Source organism: Catharus ustulatus, chromosome 4 (genome assembly GCF_009819885.2).
Source record: "Catharus ustulatus isolate bCatUst1 chromosome 4, bCatUst1.pri.v2, whole genome shotgun sequence".
Lineage (NCBI taxonomy): Eukaryota > Metazoa > Chordata > Aves > Passeriformes > Turdidae > Catharus > Catharus ustulatus.
This window is the reverse complement of record NC_046224.1, coordinates 31,227,403-31,239,467: the sequence shown is the minus strand read 5'-3', so window position 1 is coordinate 31,239,467 and position 12,065 is coordinate 31,227,403. Positions and strand designations below refer to the sequence as shown.

At 34.4% G+C, this 12,065-nt stretch overlaps 1 protein-coding gene across 4 annotated transcripts in view; it reads left to right on the top strand.

The window, feature by feature from the left end:
- DOCK4 (dedicator of cytokinesis 4) overlaps positions 1 to 12,065 on the top strand; it is a 238,382-nt gene that overhangs the window by 189,717 nt on the left and 36,600 nt on the right. For all 4 annotated transcript variants that reach the window (XM_033057524.1, XM_033057522.1, XM_033057523.1 and 1 more), the window contains exons 28-32: positions 3,246 to 3,321; positions 4,835 to 4,935; positions 5,554 to 5,612; positions 7,584 to 7,732; positions 9,264 to 9,349. In XM_033057524.1, coding sequence (XP_032913415.1) covers positions 3,246 to 3,321; positions 4,835 to 4,935; positions 5,554 to 5,612; positions 7,584 to 7,732; positions 9,264 to 9,349 — 471 coding nt within the window. The remainder of the gene's footprint in view (positions 1 to 3,245; positions 3,322 to 4,834; positions 4,936 to 5,553; positions 5,613 to 7,583; positions 7,733 to 9,263; positions 9,350 to 12,065) is intronic.

Sequence of the window (12,065 nt, the reverse complement as noted above, 5' to 3'; positions counted from 1 at the left end):
TATTATAAAAGTAACTCAAATTGAATACACAGTAAGAGAAGACACCAAATCAGCATTAGCGTCATCATTGTGGCTGCGCTGAAGAATCCCGTTAGCTCCCATGGTGTGGGAGTCTGTGACTCCTACAATGAACAAAAATTCTTGCTTTTATGTAATACATAGTGTTGCTAACAACATTTCTGCTCTTATGTAATACAAAATGTTACTAGCAACTGAACCTGGCATTCAGTCCTTCACAAAAAATACATATACATAGGTATGCATATATAAATAAGCTTATAAACATATAACAATATATATATACACATATATATGATTCAAGGTTTATTTATTCACTTTATGAAATATGAAAGAATTATTTTTTCTGTTTGCATACCTCTATGTTTGGCATTATTTCACTCTGAAATAGCAAAGAATGGAATGAGAAGCTAATGTTATACATTTGTCCTATATCAGCATAGAAAAGGAAAGCTTTCATTTTCTGCCAATGGCTGCCCAGGCAAAAGCCAGGTTGCCAGAGCATAGCCCAGGCAGTAAACAGTTGTTGAACTTCTGGATTTTTCAAAGAGCTTATTGTAGAAACGTTTGCTCTGAAAATTTGATGGAAAAGCCATTCCATCAACAATGGCCTACCAGACATTGGGTTAGCATCCTGTGTATGAGTACAGACTAACTTAGTAGCTAAAAGCAGAGGGTTTTCTCCTGTAAAACAGGCGTTCTGAACAAATATGTGACAGGTGGTAAGAGGAAGAAAAGCAAGTCTTGTCACAAACACAGTAGTTTATAATTTGATACTCAGATGGATTTCAAATAAATGTTGTTGTTATTTGGAAATCTCTGGTTTGGAATCAACTTGGAATGTGAGTACTGTACCAAATCAGCAGCTGTCCTCTGGCTGCTACCTCTGCTTTTGTGTATTTTTGCTTTTTTTGTGTATGAGCATCCGCAACCTTAGCTTGTTTTCTGTTCCACCTGATTTTAGATTGTTGTAGATTCAGAATAACAGATGGTGGGTCAAAAACAATGTCTTCAACCTTGTGTGCTGCATCTGGTGTTTTGAGGTTTTTTTATCTTCAACATACCCTCTCATGTTAAAGACCCACATTTTATCAACTAATCCATATAATTTCTTTGGCTTACCAAACAAATGAAACCTGAGCTAAGTTCCCTATAGGAGGAAATACTTGAATTGCAGTTATTCTGTTATGTCAGGAAAATTATTTAAAAAATATTCTAAAAGTTGTGTTTAATATGTCTACTTTATTCACTGCATAAGAAATGAAGCAGATCTTTCTCTTCAATTTTACCTTCCATGGAAGGAATGTAGCAAGAAAAGAATTGTCTCAGGCATAAATAGGACTATGTAATGTAAACTTGGCAGTCTGGTTACGGATCTTGTGGAATTTTCTCTTGAGGACAGTTTTTCAGGGTTTTATTACTTTGGACTTTATATAGCAATAATTCTGATAAACGGACTTTTTCTATCAGAATATCTTCCTGAAAGATGCAAACTATTTCCATTTTGTGAACTGTATGGACCTTAAATTAAATCGTGCACAACAAGAATGGCAATGGCTCTATTCTTATCCATGCCTCAATTATTAACTTTGCTTATACTACATTTTACCAACGTTTCACTTTGTGTTCCATGCTGCAACATTGAGTCCTGTACCTAGGCTGTAACTTTCCATCCCTAAAAAAGAGGGGTTGACTTACCAATGAGTGCTAAGCATGGAACACTACTTGGATAGAAAAGTTACAGTGTAATCCTTGAGGAAATAATATGTATGAAAATTGAGCAATGGAATAGGAATAAATGGAACTTGAGACTCAAGCACTGTTCTAAAAACAGTCTCAGAACTGGCTGTTACGGGTGTTCAGGCACATTAAATAAGAAGGTAAAGTTTGGCAGGGACAGTAATTTTAAAAGTAAAAGGATGGAAGCAAACATTTGAACTACTAATTTGTGAAATCGTACATAGCCATTTTTTTATTTATAAATGTGAGAACTGTCAAAAGTGCTAGAAGAAAAATATACTTTTATCTCCTAGATGGGTTGGCTAACATTTAATTCTCCAGTGTTGTAAAAATGAAAAATATTGTAACCTTGAAATATATATATTGTAGTTATTATACTTAACAGGGTTTTTTTGTCTTGAATGCATTGCAAAAAACAGTAAAAGAAATGAAAGTCAAATATAGAAAAGGAAATGTATTTTAGCATTGTAACAGCATGCCAGTCAAGAACTACCTTCGAAGAACTAAATATATTAATAATTGACAAGATGGTAATTAAATGAAATGCATAGATACAACCTTTTTCTCAGAAAATCTTTAAACAGTTGATTGTTGTAAAATACATAACAGCAAAAAGATCATTCTGTGTTTATCTTTTTTCTTTCCGTAAGTATTCTCTTCTGACTATTTTCAAAAAAAATTTAATGTTTTATATGGATTTTTAGTTTGACTAAATATGTTGGCAGACAAGAGTGCTGCAGAGGTTAGTTTAATGTTTGAACCACTGAAATTAAGTGTATTTAAGTAATCTCAAAGAATGTTCTATTTCTGTAGATTACCAAAGTTGGTTGCTACAATAAACAAAGCCATCACCGACCTCTGGTGACAAATGTGAAAGAATCTTAGTCATATATGTTTATTTAAGATAGATTATTATAATTTAGGCATGTGTAAATGTAGGGTAATGTATGACTTTTTACAACCTGCAGCATAGAGATCTTTAGAAGCAGATCCTTCTCTCAGAGCTCATACAATTTTGCATTTATCTGTTGTCATTAAAAACTCTTTTTGTCCATAGGGGTGTCAATATTGAACATTGACATTTACTAGAAATTTTATATTTATAATCTATATGCACATATTTTCAATACTCAGAAAGCTGAAAACAAATTGTACAATTGTGTGTATTAATACTATTAAGACAAGGTGTGTAATAAATCTCGAATGATAATTATTTTCAGAACAAAGTTTATGATTGGTCTTGATCAATTATATTCTTCTATATAGAATGTTTGTTTTCAGTGCACATTCTTACAGCACACCTTATTATCTTAATGGACATGTTTTCTGTCAATAGGTGCTGTTAGGTATTTAAATGTTGAAAAGGTAGTATTTAATGCCATCAGACATGCTATGTCTGTTTCTTCACTGGAAAATTGTCCTGCTTTGAGTATTAAATATAAATTTCCATTAATGAAAACTCCTGTTTTTCATTCTTTTCTTCCCAGTGTGATCATTACTACAGTCTTGTACCTTTCGGATGCCCTTCGTAAAAACTTCTTAAATGAAAACTTTGATTACAAGGTAGAGTAAATGATAGATGCTATAGCTGCTACATCATCCTGTGGCTTGGTGGTTATTAAATTTAGCTCCAGCATCTAAATAGCTAGAATATGTACAAAGTCACCAATTTCAGACACTCAGAGGTATTTTTTCCTTAAATACAGGACTATCTTAAAAATAAGTGCTGTGAGGTTTTTTTTTTAAAATTTCATCTTATTTTTTAATTTGAGCCTCTTTGTTAGACTACTTATTTAGGATTTTTGCATAGCAATTTTTTGGATCATAAAAACTAATGAAATTATTTAGCTGGGGTTTTTAGTTATTACAGAAAGAAAAAGGTATTTCATTTTTTTAATCAATGCAAATTTATATAAAATGCAGATTTTTAAAATTTCTCAGACCAATTAACATGCTGCATAACTAAAAATAGAAAATTATGACACTTCATGGTGAATGTAACTAAGGATGTTAGTGCATATCTCATATAGTGAGATACTGCATTTATAAAAATATGTGAATTACAGATTATGCTTTTAGTATTCAGATGAGAAGATCTAGGAATGTGTCTGGAAAGACACATTTCCATGGAAACAAACCTGAATGAATATTCTGCCCAACCAAGAGATGTTAGTCCAACAGCTGCATCATGAAAAGTGCAGTCTCCTTCGTAGAGAAGACCCTGAGCTCCTGTTGACTTCCAGCAGGGTTGTGGATTCTTCTCTGGAAATCCAGATTCCTGTTAGATAGATTGGCAGGAATGCAGGTTTATCTATTTAACTGAACGTGAGAAAGCCTATTCTTTATGAATTTATGTAAGTTCAGAAGCTAAAACTGATAAAATAATTTCCTGTAGACAAGTCCTCTATGTTCCTTGATTAGCAATGTTATTTCTGTTCTGCTGAACTGCAGGGTCTGGAATAGGGCTCCCTCTACACTCCAGTCATGGAGCATCTATAATTAGGTTATAGTAATTAGTATTTCACTTTAATTTTATCTCTAAGTCTGCTAAATAGAATATTCAACATCTAATTCATAAAGCATGAGCACAAAACATCTGTATATTTGCAATATCTTAATAAAACCTGGCTTTAGTTTTGTCCAGTGAAGACCGCAGCAAATGAGACCTGCAAATAGTATTATAAAGTGTCATGGACAGGGAATGTCAGTCCTGTTATGTGATAGCTTTTGAGATGTCAGAATTTTGGGCATAAATTCAGTAGTTTTCTATTTAAATATACCCAAACGAAAATGTCCAAATTAAGGTCCTTTGATTTAGAGGGATGAGAAAACCCAACCTGTAACTCTGAAACCTTTTGCATTTCGAGATGTAGGATGTGTAAATAGATGTATTTCTGCTGAACATCTTGGGGTTGGTGAAAAGTGTGTTTTGAGTCAAAGAAATTTAGTCAAAAGCAGTTTGAGTCATTTATTAGTTGGGACTGAAACAAGGGCTGTGATTTGAAATTTTGCATCTTGAGTGATCATAAATTGTACTGAGAAAATGAAGTAACCACATGCCATATGCTTTTTGTAGATATGGGATTCCTACTTTTTCCTTGCTGTAATTTTTATAAACCAGTTATGTCTGCAACTGGAGATGTTCACACCTTCCAAGAAGAAAAAGGTTTTAGAAAAGTAAGTATTGCTGTCAGTTTGTAGAAAACTGTAACATTTTAAATTTCTCAAAATGCAAGACATTGGAGTTGCGAAAGGACCCACCAAAAGAAAAACATAACAGTATGTCCACTGACTACAACAAGAGTTGGTTCTGGCCCTTTGTACAGGTCTTCAGAGCCAATAACCTTCATATGAGAGCCCAAACTGGTTCAGACACTTGGAGCAAAACAGCCATTCATTGCCAGTGAGTGCATAAGTCAACTCAGACTTGTTAAGGTGTTTCTGCTAGGCACTGCACTATTGTCTGTATGAATTAATTGTGTTTCTTTAAGGTAGAGCAAAATTATTCACTCTCAGAGAGAGAACTGGAGCATGTTATGGCCAAAAATAGGTTTTGCTACACAGCTGTGTTACTGATGTGTAGCATTTTGACAATATTTCAAATAAACCTGGGTCTAGGAATCCAGTTTTAGCAATCAAAAGAGAAAAAAACTTGGGAGAAAACAGGACTTTTAAAGTTGTTTTTTGTGGACTACAAATGAGACATTTCATTTAATAATATCCCAGAATGGCAGATGAACTTGATTTTCTTAAATTATCTTTCACTTTCTTGCTTTATTTTTTAATACACTGCAGATATGGTGACATGCGGGTAACAATGGGATGTGAAATCTTCAGTATGTGGCAAAATTTAGGTAAGTGATTAAACACATCACCAGTAACTCATAAAATGAAGGCAAATTATTAGTTCTTTACCTATTATATATACTTCCCAGTGATACATGAGTTGTTGATAATTATGTTCAAGACGTGAAGTCTTGATTCAAGTTTAGGAAGAAGTTTGTCATCTATAATTCCCTTCTTTATAGCTGAACTCAGCTTTTTATGCCTTGGTACTGTAGCTGACCCATTCCTATTTCTTCACAGAGATCTGAGAGAATACCGTCAGAGAAAATTAAGAAAGAAAGTACTACTTCTCTTGGGCAGAATTATTATGCCTTGAAATATACTTATGTTCTTATTTTTAGTCCTGTTGTCAAATTGTTTAAGATGTCTTAATTCTGAAGCTCTCCTGAGATCCTGGATTTACATTCAAGTCTTCTCTGAAGTCTCAGTTGCACTAAAATATAAAGGCATAAACAAGTCAGTGACTAATGTATAAATGAGACATTGAGCAACATGGAAAAATACATGCTTGAATGTAAACTTAGGACCACATTAATATTTTTAAGCAATAATTGTGCAAAGTGTTTGAAATTCTGGGAAATGCAGGTGAATATTTTTTGGGGAAAAAAGTGAATAGAAGATTTGGACACTACATTTGTCATCTTTATATTTCAGTTATTCAGTATTCATTTCATCAGAGGGCTTATTAAAGATACAGCAACCATCATCAGTGATTTCTGACATAGTGTCATTTCAGTTCTATCAATCTGTTTCACAGCAAGATACGTAGCTGCAACAATCTGGTGTTTCAACTCAGCCTGTACTAGAGAGACATGTTGGAAATAAGAAATATTTTCTTTTTAATATGTTGTTAACATCTGGTTAGCAGCATATTTTACTTATTTCCAATATTTATTATTGATGACTTACTAAGACATCCCTCTACATTACATGGATACATTCTGGGTATTTCCAAACTGGTATATCATGGATACACTCCCAGGTCCTATCTCCTTCCTGCATGTAGTGTGCATCACTTCCTCACTCATGTTGTTCTCTGCTGAATGGAACCTTGGGATCCAGGCAAGTGATGCCTTTCAGCTGGGGTATTTATTTCAACTGGTGTTATGCTAGTCAGCATTTTACAATTCTTGTAGCGGTAAGAGTCAACATATCATAAGCCTTGATCCTGGTACAGTCACCTTGCTTTCATAGTTATAAGCATTCTAGGATGTTTCCAGAAAAGAGAGTTCTTGTTTTTCTTTGCACAAACTCAGAACTGAACAGAGCAGCAAGCAGGGGTGAATGCCTGCTGGACTATCCAGAGGTAGGCTGGATGTAAATGAATTCCTACCTTGGAAAAATCAATGCATCCTGATTCTTAAGCCCTTAATTTTGAGGATATCAGAAGTGCCATTTCTAGCTTTTCTGACAAGAAATTAATTTTCTTTTAAGTGGAATGTGGTGAGATAATAGATAAAGTTGTTTTGAGAACAGCTGGGTTATATTTTCATTTTCCTGCAACTGAAACACACATTTCCATTTCTGTACTTGCAAAACTAAAAATGGGCAAAAATCAAAGTACTTACCTCTTTTTGATGAGCACAGAATATCAGACAGTTAACCACTTTGTAAACTCAAGGATGTAGAACTTAGAAACCAAATTATTCCTGTGAAAAACAAATTAAATGCAGAGAGTGTATTGTCTGTCTTAATTCTTTTGCTGGAGGATCAACTTTGGATGCGGCTAACCCATATCACTTCTGAACTCAGTATTGCATTAAAAAAATCTGATAAATTATGTTGTCTTTATATTCTTTTTTTGTCTATAGCTTTCACTTTTTGGGCTTAAGAAATATCCCATGCTGTGATGGACGTGTTGATTTTAGGAAAACCAAAACCTGTAGGCATTTAAAATGTGTTTTTTTCATTCATTGGATTGATTGATAACTCACAGGACACCCAATTCACATTCAAGTTTATGTTCATTTTCCTTTTAGGAGAACACAAGCTTCACTTTATTCCAGCATTGATTGGCCCTTTCCTGGAAGTGACCTTGATCCCTCAGCCAGACCTGAGGAATGTAATGATTCCTATTTTCCATGACATGATGGATTGGGAGCAAAGGCGAAGTGGCAACTTTAAACAGGTACTTTGTGTGAAGCTGTTTATAAACAGGACAGAGTACCAAGCTCCTCATAGAGTCCTAGTGGACTTGAACCTGGAGATCCTTTGATGGTTCAGAGTTGAGAAGGTATCCACTACTCTGTCTGTTGGAGAGAGATTACAAGAGCTTTCCCTGTTTTCCTTTGCAGGGCTAGTAAGATTCTCCAGGTAATATTATCATGTTAGTTATGTGAAATGAGGAATAAAATCCATGGCCTTCTGAAATGAAGAACAAAACTTGAGTGTTTTCAACAAGGTTGTTATGGTGGTTTCTCACCTCTGCTTTACAGTGGTACAGACTGCTGGTTGGATAGAATTCAACCAACTTCCCTTCTGGTTACTATGGAAAAAGATCAGATGTTCTTCAGTAAAGATCTGAGTATTCTTGTTGCTCAAACACTTTCTTAATGGGCTAGGAAGGAACCACCAAGAGTGCCATCTGCTCTCTCAGCTCCCACTCAGTTCTTTCAGGCTGCCTCAAACCATTCTCAGTGCCCTCCTTCCTCCTGCTTTGAAATGAAGGAAAGTAGAAGTATTTTAATTACTCCTAGGCAATCAAATAGGGTGGGAGCTGCATCTAAAACACAAACTAAACTATTAAAAACCGAGTAGTGCATGTGATGTAAGTAGGTAGCTTTTCACTATCTATATATAAGCTTATTTTTAAAATTACACAGAAATGTTAACAAGGAATGAGATGGAAGAAAAGGCCACTTGTTCTGCTTGTCTATCTTTGCAGCTTGGTTTTAAGTGTGAATTGTAATAGATTTATTCTGTAATAAAATAATGACAACAGCTTGGTTTCTCCCCCAGATTTGTGATTGTTCATATATAACTGACAAAAAGGGGGTTTGAAATATAAATACACAGTGTAGCATTAGCTCTATATTTCTTTGTAATCAATGGACTTAATAACATGCATTGGAGGAATCATTAGCAACCAGATTTTCTTAACCACCAAGTTTCTTTGATAGCTAATATGTAAGTCCAGGAAATTTGCTTTCTAATGTAATACACTGCCAGATAAGAGCGTTGTCCCAAGTATTCTGAACAGTGCAGACTTTTATGTATATTAAATTATAAAGAATGGGGTGCAGGTCGGAAAAGGTTATGTTTTTGCTTCAGTCTAAGAAAATAGAATGTGCTTACAGCCTTGCAATGAGAATTCAGGCAATTTATTTGGGCTGTGTGCTTTTCCTCTGACTCCATAAATAGATAGCTGCCTTAGCAGCAGCAAATGCTACTCAGCCTGTAGTTTTAAAGTCACGTTGCTCAATTTAAATTAGCTCCCTCCCTCAAAAAAAAAAAAAAAAAAAAAGAAAAAAAAGAAAGCCCTACAAACCTCGGGAATTATAAAGCTTCAAAGAGATGAAGTGACTTATCACATGATTGACCAATAATTCTAAAATATGCATTTAGCAAAGTCCCTTACATAAAACCAGATCTTCTCTCCTGTTTTCTCTAATCTCATTAAAGGAAAAAGAAGCTGTTTACACCACACTTATATGTTGCAGGTGGAAGCAAAGCTGATTGACAAACTGGACAGCCTAATGTCAGAAGGTAAAGGTGATGAAACGTACCGAGAACTCTTCAACAGTATGTGAGTAATATGTTTATCTTCTAATTCCTTGAGTTCCATTGGTTGTATCAGATGCTAATGTCAGTGTAGAGAAGTAATGCTTAAACCAGTTGTGATGCTAATTTTTTCTTTTTCTTTTTTTGTTCCCTTAAAATCTGAAGAATAAAATGTTTCAGGGTGTTGTGTAGCATCTGTAAAGTCTGGCAGTACTTCTTTCATAGAATTATAATTGGGAAAGGCTAAATCTGTTATATCACACAACATTCTCTACCTACTAATTTTAAAATCAGAAAAGCAAGAAATGCTCCGTAATTGGATAGTGTGCAGGTAGAGCTCAGATGGAGCATTTTGAAAACAAGGCATGACAATTAAACAAAAAGCATTTAATCGGTGATTTTCTATTGCTACAAACTTGTACTCCTCTGAGTAATGTCACTTGTTGATTTCTTGTTTTTTGTAAACAATTGTGTTTATTCTGATCTGGTTGTTTCTTTTAAATTTTTTTGGTAAATTACTGGCTAAGCTTTTAGTGTTGCTTAAATCTAACAGGAAAAGCTAATGATCATGCTGAAGTCTCTAAAGTTATGCATAAATTATTCCACTGACTGAAATAAATTATTTTCACAGAGTACAGGTACAAAATAACTAACTGGACTCTGTCTCTGTTGCTCCTCAGAGCTCAATTCCACCAAAGTGAAAGATTTCACTTATTTCTGATGTGTTTATTTTGGTAGGAGATGTATTGTTTCTCTTCAGGATTTCTGCTGTGTTTTCTTCAGTTCTACTACATCCATTATTCTTTTCCCTATTTATATGGTTTCTTTATCATTACATATTATTTTTAGCTCTCTTGTCTTTGGTTATAGAACAAGATACAGGACTTGGTGTCTGAAAATAGCAAACACTTAATAATCTGTAATTGTAGAGAGTTTAAAAAACAGAGGTCCTAAATATTTATCATATACAGAAGCAAAAGTTAGTAGAGAGATTAGGCAGAATAGTATGGAATTGAATGAATAATGGTAAACAGCAGTAGAGTATGCTAAAGCAGAACTTTCCTGTAATTATTTATGACATTTTCATAATCTGAGTAAAGATAGTAAAAGGTAAGATATTTTCAATATTTTAGTAACAGAGTATGTAAAATTAAGTAATTAAAGGAAAAGCTCTAATTATAAAATGAAGCCTATGTAAAATACATCAGTGTGTTTTATCACTGAAATAACTTAAAACTCTATAAGAAAGCATATTGGTATCAAATATAGTTCCTAATTTTTTATGGTTTTGAGTTAGATTTCAACTGGGGAATGTTAAACATGATACAGTGAAAAATACTGAGAGCCTTTTATAAATCTACATGCTGAAAACATAGTCATGGTAATTTGAATTGCAGAATGTCTCACAGCATCAGTATACTTGTGGTTTCTGTCATGATATGACAGAAGTTGAAACTAAACTGAAAAATTTCAGAATAAGTGCTCAAGTTCACTCCCAACTAATGAAAAAGCTAGTATTTATGATTAGGCTTTTTTTAAGCTTTGTTGACTGTATGCATTACCACCTCCCAAGAGGAGAGCCTGTAGTAGATACTAATCTAAAATGGAGAATGACATTGTTCTGGGGTAGGTGAAGAAAAATCAAATGGGCAGTTTGGGGAATTGTCTGCAAGAGACAAGGCTGGTTAGCCTGAGATTTTGGGGTTACTCTATTTCTTGCATAGGTAATTTAAACTAAGCAATATTAAGGTATCTTTACACAGTGCAAGAAAGCAGACTTGTTTAGGCTGAAGTGGCAGAGATGTAGCAGGTACCCAAAAACTGAAACAGTACCTGCTTTGAATACAGTCTGGGAACTGCAGCGGGTGTGACACTTTCAGGATTTGTCATGCTGTTTATTTTGTCTGAATTGGAAAATGAATTTAAATCTCTTAACTCCCACATTAACTGCTTTTTTTTTTTCTCCCAGAGATAATCATTGCGTCTTTCCTTTGAGCATCTATTTTCAAGGATAAATTATAAGCATCTCTGGAGGTGGCTAAAATATTATGTGCTTAGAATTTGCTGCCTACAATGGAATTATCTATATCAAATAAAAAGATAGAGAAAGTAGGGGGAAGGTGACTGCTATTTGTTTTGAATCAATATCTTTCTAGGGATTTGAATGTGACCATTCACTGATTAGCTCCTGATGTCATTTGAAGGAGCTGCAAAGCACGAAGTAGTGAACATTTTGTTATCATGAGAAACTAGATGTTGCAATTGCTATCCATTGTAATTATGGTATGAACGCTGTTCTGATCTACATTTAGACTGCAATACTGCAATTGAATTCCTGAGTTAATTAGCACGGGGAAAAGAATGATTTTACTTTATTAAACGGTGGTTAAAATAAAATCCTCAGAAGCCAAGGCATATACTCAAGTAGGTCTTTCTTCTGAATCCGATGGATGCTGCAGGTTTCTAAATTCTGTAGCTGTATTTCAGTTTGGCCTAAGACAAGCCATTTCAGATTTTGAAGTTAGGTAGCCACATTGAAGCACAAAGCCTGGACTAATGACTTCTGCTGGGGGGCTGGCAATGAGGCTTCTCTTTGAAGAAATTGCAGCTGACATTCAGCTGAGCAGACATTTGAGTTCTTCCAGTTTCTGGGTGATTCCTCTAACCACGAATCTATTATATAAAAAGTGATGGCTGCTACCTCTCCTCTGCTGTCATCTTAATTTCTTCTCCAAATGCAT